Genomic DNA, 5,953 nt, shown 5'->3' on the forward strand with positions numbered 1-5,953 from the left:
GGAGGCAGATATCTACCCAGTACATATGTATGTATGTGCGTGTATATGTTCTAGTCAATTGAAGGCTTCTTGCTAAGAGATTATCTTCTATTTTCTATCTGCAATGCCTCATCCTCCTCTGTTTAAGGACAGCTCCAAAGACTGGGTCAGTTTCAGGGCCAAGACCATGTTTCTTCAAGTATAACCCAAGTTCATTAGACTCTTGGATCTTAGATCATGCAAATGCAGCAGGGGCCTTCTGTTCATGCCCTTCCTAGTGACCTCCTGGGAGGTTTGCCAGCAGGTAGTGAACACGGATGATTGGGCTAAAAGGTTTGCATGTAATGCCCAGTGAAATAAGCAGTCTTGGGAAACAGCCTTACCTATGCTGAAGGGTCTGGAGGAAATATTCATCGACTTGGTTTCCAGAACACACCAGATGGTCACATTGTACACGTCCTCTGGGAATGGGAGCGACAGGCTGGTGGAGACGCTGAATAGTTCTGTGACGTTGTCTTGTGATATCTCCATGTCGTCGCCGTGCTTATTAGTTGAGTTAATGATCAAAAAATACATCTTCATAGGTTTTGGAAAACCGTGCTCAGATGAGCAGGTCAAATTTATGCCAGAATTTCTCGTTACATTCTGAGCCAACTCTATTTCAGGTTCACTGAAGTTAGCTGGAAGTAGAACAAGGATGGAAGCAGTCAGTCTAAATGTAGGCATATTTACAGAGGAATGGTAAATAGATAACATCAACACCCCTGACTGGGGAACCCCAGGCTATCTCAAAATGTATACAGTGTGGGCCTCAGCCCATAGTGAGAGCTACATAGTAAGCCTAACATTTATCTTTCAAGAAATCCACTTCTTGTTTACGTCAAGAGAGTGCTCTCCGAGAGATGGGCTAGCCGAAATTATCTTACCAAGGTCTATAGCGAAGCCACCACTCTAACAAGTGGGGCTCAGTGGAGACCTTAACTAGGGGGCCTGCAGAAAAGCATTTCAACCTACCACTCAGGGATGGAGCTAAAATTCCATCAGGAGCTCACCGGGTTTACAGTCCTTGCCTGCTCTGGGTCTCATCCTTAATAACTAAGAATAAGACTAATAAGTGGGGTCTTTGTGCTTACAAACTCAGAATATTGTTTTTCGACATGACTATCATGGCGGCGTCATCATGCATGGCAATGGCCCATAGTTCTCAACCTGTGGGTCGCAACCCTTTGGGAGGTTCACGTGTTAGACATCCTGCATGTCAGATGTTTATGACTCATAAAAGTAGCGACAGTACGGTCACAAAGTAGCAACAATCATTTTATGGCTGGGAGACACCACAGCATAATGAAGTGTATTGAAGGGTTGTGGCCTTAGGAAGGTTGAGGACCATTGAGCTATAAGAATTCACCCATCTTGGGGGCAAATTCAGTGTTCTCTCACCTTCCTTTTCCGCTCACGTTTTTAGGGCTGAAATGCACTGGCACATAGACCCTGGGACCTGACAAATGTGCAGATTCTGTATACTAATTGATAATTCAGGATGGGGCTGAAGAGATGGCTCAGCCATTCAAGGCTGGGCTCAGAGCCAAAAAGAGAATATAGTGTATTGTTTTTAAAAATGGAAGTCCCTTGCATGTCATCTTTTTTTTGTTTGTTTGTTTTAATTTGAGTTTTGCAGCATTGCTGTGCTCTTTGAACATTCTCCTGATGCTTGGAGAGGATCACTAGATTCTCTCTAGCTTCATCAACAATACCTTTTGCAGTCATGGGTTAAGTTGTAGTACTAATACACATTATAATAAATAGTGTCAGATTTTAAAAGCTTGTCTGGGCCCCTCCTAAAGTACACTGTTTCTCCAAAGGTGCCAGCCACACACTGAGAACACTGACTTAGGACCCTCATTTGAGTTGTGTTGCACTCCTTTCTAGGTCTGATTTTGCCTGTTTTATCCCTTGGCTTTGGGAAACTTTCATTCTAGGAGGAAAGGCTGCTTCTCAAGATGGGTTGGTCTGCCTTTTCCAAGTTAATGAAGAATTCACCTGGATCCAGCAATACCACACCTTGGCGTCTACACTAGAGAAACACAAGCTTCCGTTGACACAGAGGCTCAATTTGGCACAGCTTCAAACTGGAAACAACCCGGTGTCTTTCAGTGATTTACAGTACAATGTAATCCACTGATTAAAAAAAAAATTCAAATTTTTTATAACACTCAACTTAGGTGAAACACAAAAGGCATTTTGCGGAATGAAAAAAGTTAGTCTTAAAGACTAAACACACACATTCAGCCCCATATATGCTGTTCCCAAAGTGACAGAACTCTAAGACCCAAAGCAAGAGCTATGTATGAACACAGAATGATTCCATAAAGGAACTATGCCAGAGGGGATTTCTCAGTGTGATGGAAATGACCTGAATCTTATCTATCATGGCTGTTCCAAATGTCTATACAGAATCAATAAAACTAATATAAATGTACTCAAATGATAGAGTAAAATTACTGTATGCTAGTTTCAAAAGTCTGTAAGGTCATGCAGGCTTTTCAAAGCCTGGTGAAGCTGAGAAGATGGTTTTGTGGATTCTGTTCAGTGTCTGCTTCTGTCTGCTGGTCTCATGGTTGGGGCTCAAAAACTCATAAACAACCTATGGAAAGTTGAAGGGAAAGCCCACATTAGTTAGCTGTCACCCTTGGCAGGAAATCCAGACCACGGTGTGTGTGTGTGTGTGTGTGTGTGTGTGTTTGTGTCTCTGTGTGCATGCATGTGTGTATATGTGTATGTGTTTGTGTGTATGTGTGTGTGTATGTGTGTCCACATGTGTGGTACATATCTGTGTGTGTTTGTCTCTTTGTATGTGCTCATGTATGAGTGTCTGTGCATGTGTGTGTAGTTTGCACACACTCGGAGGTGAATGTCAGTTGTCTCTCCTCTATCATTCTTGACCTTTCTTGGTTTTTAGCAGTCTCTCATTGGACCTGACGCTCACTGATCCTATTAGGTTGGCTGGCCAGTGAGCTCCAGGGATCCTCTTGTCTCCGCACCCCACTTCCTTCCTCTGCGTTCTGAGGCTAAAAGTACATGCCACTGTGCTTGGCCTTTTACACAGCTTCTGGGACTCCCAAGTCAGGTCCTCATGTTGTGAACAGGCATTTTATTCGCCGAGTAGCCCTGGACTACTGTGAGTGAAAGATGTTAGACTAACTACAAGGAGAAAGCGTGTGCGATGCCACATGGCCCATTGCTTTAATCTGGCTTTACTTTTGGTCCACTAGCTCTATCTTGTCTCCAAAGAGAATTCTCCCTGATCCCCAAGAAACAGACATTGAGGTACAAAGGGCGTTCCGCTCCCCACTCTCGGACCCCACATTCCCTTCAAATGGACTTCCTAGAAGTGGCTCTCTAGTGCCTTCTTTACCAGTCCATTCAAATCCCCACCCTTGATGTTTGCTCATCCACCATCTCATCCAAGCAGGCAAACAATCTAAACACAACACTGACCACATACCGACCACCGACAGCTCCATGTTTGTCTGCTGGAGGATGACGGATCCCGTGGGTCTTTTTTGTTGGATATAGCAGTCATATGAGCCCATGTCCGTGATCTGAACGTTGGGAAGCCGTAAAGCCCAGTTATGCTCATCAAAGCTCGTGCGGCCAAGGTACTTGGCATTCACGCTATTAGATTTCTCTCTGCCCAGATAGTGCTCATACAGAACCAGCTGTTTCTGGTCCTGCCAAAATACGACTAGCTCGCTCAGGCTCATGTTCTGAGCCTTTGAATGTGGGCACGGCAGGCATGCAGTGCTATTGAAATAAGCTTGTATCTTCATGGAAGCAGCGCCTAAAATAGGACAAGTGAGAATTAGGGAGGAGGAGACAAAAAGGAAGATGCTCCGTCCCTCTAGCACAGCACCCGGCCTCCAGCTCATCAGTGAGGGACAGGACTAGAGAGCTGGATGCCGGGATATGGGAACTGGACATCCTTGCTGGACACCTGGAGCTTAGACCTCCACTGTCCACTTGTGCAAGCTGCAACCCTTTTGAGTCTCAGCTTTCTCACCTATTAAGGAGGTGGTTCTGTGAATTTCCAAACCGGAGTACTGACCATCACCATCATGGTCGTTACAGGCCTCCATAACTGCTATGTCATCCCCCTAAACCCTCCCGACCCCATGTTATCCCCTTATTCTTTGGTCTGCTATAATGAAAACAAGAAGAGATTGTTGCTGACGGTAACACACTCGCTGCCACGCTGTCATTGTTCTCCATTAGTTGGGAGGCCCACTGAGTGACCTCTTTGAAACTCAACTATAGCCTGCTCCCCTGGCTGCAGGTTTCAGGGCCAGAAATGGGGTTTCAAAGTGACTCAAGTAGTCAGGCAATATTTCTATTCTCAGTGACCTCTCTAGCCTCTTTCGGGGACCAGAAATGGAACTGGGCAAATGTAGCGGTTGTTGGGAGATCGTGGTGGTCAGGGTATTTAAGGGACATGAGTGAACCGCTTGGAGCGACTATAGGTGGAAAGATGACAATGTGCCTTGTCACATCGGAGAAACCCCTGAGAAACCAACTCGCTTCTCCCAGGCTGCACTGCCCTGGAAATGTTTTATAACCCGAAAGGAACACACTGGAAAAGTTTAGAGAAAGAACATGCTTGCATAAGCCAACTTGCAGGACTTTTCCTGAGGCCACAGGGTTTCTTGAGACTCAGCAAAGAAAGTAAATGGGGAGGGGGGGAAGAGAAGGGAGAGGTGTGCTGCTATTGGCTCACAGGAAGTTGGATGCTGCCTTGGGGATAAGACTGAAGTAGGTTCTTCATGAATAGACATTCGTCTTTCAGGACTTCAGGAACAGAGGGAAGGGGCGGGCAGTGGTGAGGGAGATGAGGGGATTCCCACTCAAAGTGTTGGTGTTCGGGAGAAGTTAAATTGACCTGATCAGTTGGCCTCGCTTTAAGCAGGTAGACAGGTACGACAATGGTATGCACTCTGCAAAGCTGAGCTTCCTGCAGACCGCCCCACGAGAACCTATGATCGAGAGGTTGCCAGGTCTCAGGGGATGCTACAGGTACCGGTGACTGGAGAGAGGAGGGAAATCACCGGGTTCCCACAACAGTGAAAAAAAAAACGGGACCTACGGAAAACGTATTGCCTTTGGCCTTCTGCTAGACCTCGGCTCATCTTGGGAGTGAGAGGCGAGAGCGCCACCTACTGTAAATGCTCGCAGTGCTGTGAGCGTCGGACCCTGTGGAGATCAGGCACGGTCTGGTTTGGGTCTAATATATTGCGTGATTCTGGGCAGGCGATCTAATAGAGAAACCAAGCAGGCTGCTCAAGCGCTGACCAGCTGTTGGTTGGTATGGCATTATTGCTGTCAGTTGCATTGGCTGGGTCAGGAAGTGAAGTCACCCTGAGTTTTTTACATCTTCTTGACACACACACATTTTTTTTTTTCTCCTCTGTGGAGAAACACAGTACCTGCTTTCCTTTCCATCCACTCTCTCTACAAATGGACAAATACAACTTCTCCGACCCAGGACCCTTCTCCCAAAGATAACAGGGACTTTGTCCTCCTCTCAGCAACCTCTTTACCCACCAATACAAAGTAGACCAAAGCCACTGGCATCATCTGTGGGCTGGTCAGACACAAAGAGTCTCTAGTTCCACCCAAGATCTGAATCAGAATCTGCACTCTACCAAGAACTCCTATTTGGGAAGTTGAGGGGATCTGAGCAGATGACCCGACATATTCATTTCTGTCCTCTTCAGATGCCTTCTTCTCTCCATCAGTGGATATCACTCTGTAACCATTCTGAGTGAAACTGAAAGTATTTTACAGTCTACACGCTTTGCTTCATCACCAGATCCCCCCTTTTTTTTATGTCACTGAATCAGGCAGGCACATCTTAACTGTGACCATATGGAAAAGATATGACTCAAGTTCTGTTTTTTCCTAGTGGCCTTAGGACCTTCAC

General features: G+C 45.9%; 1 protein-coding gene across 1 annotated transcript; it reads right to left on the minus strand.

Moving 5' to 3' along the window:
• Positions 1 to 362: 362 nt before the first annotated feature.
• LOC129684168 (T-lymphocyte activation antigen CD86-like) lies at positions 363 to 3,908 on the minus strand (the record flags this gene model as incomplete). The annotated part of the gene is made up of 2 exons (XM_055617245.1): positions 3,485 to 3,908; positions 363 to 659 (listed from the first exon to the last, which is right to left on the minus strand). Coding segments are annotated over exons 1-2 (721 nt in total), but the record flags the coding sequence as incomplete, so codon positions are not given.
• Between the last annotated feature and the right edge of the window lie 2,045 nt (positions 3,909 to 5,953).

The sequence above is a fragment of the Psammomys obesus genome, unplaced genomic scaffold (assembly GCF_907164565.1).
Source record: "Psammomys obesus unplaced genomic scaffold, mPsaObe1.curated_primary_1811, whole genome shotgun sequence".
NCBI lineage: Eukaryota > Metazoa > Chordata > Mammalia > Rodentia > Muridae > Psammomys > Psammomys obesus.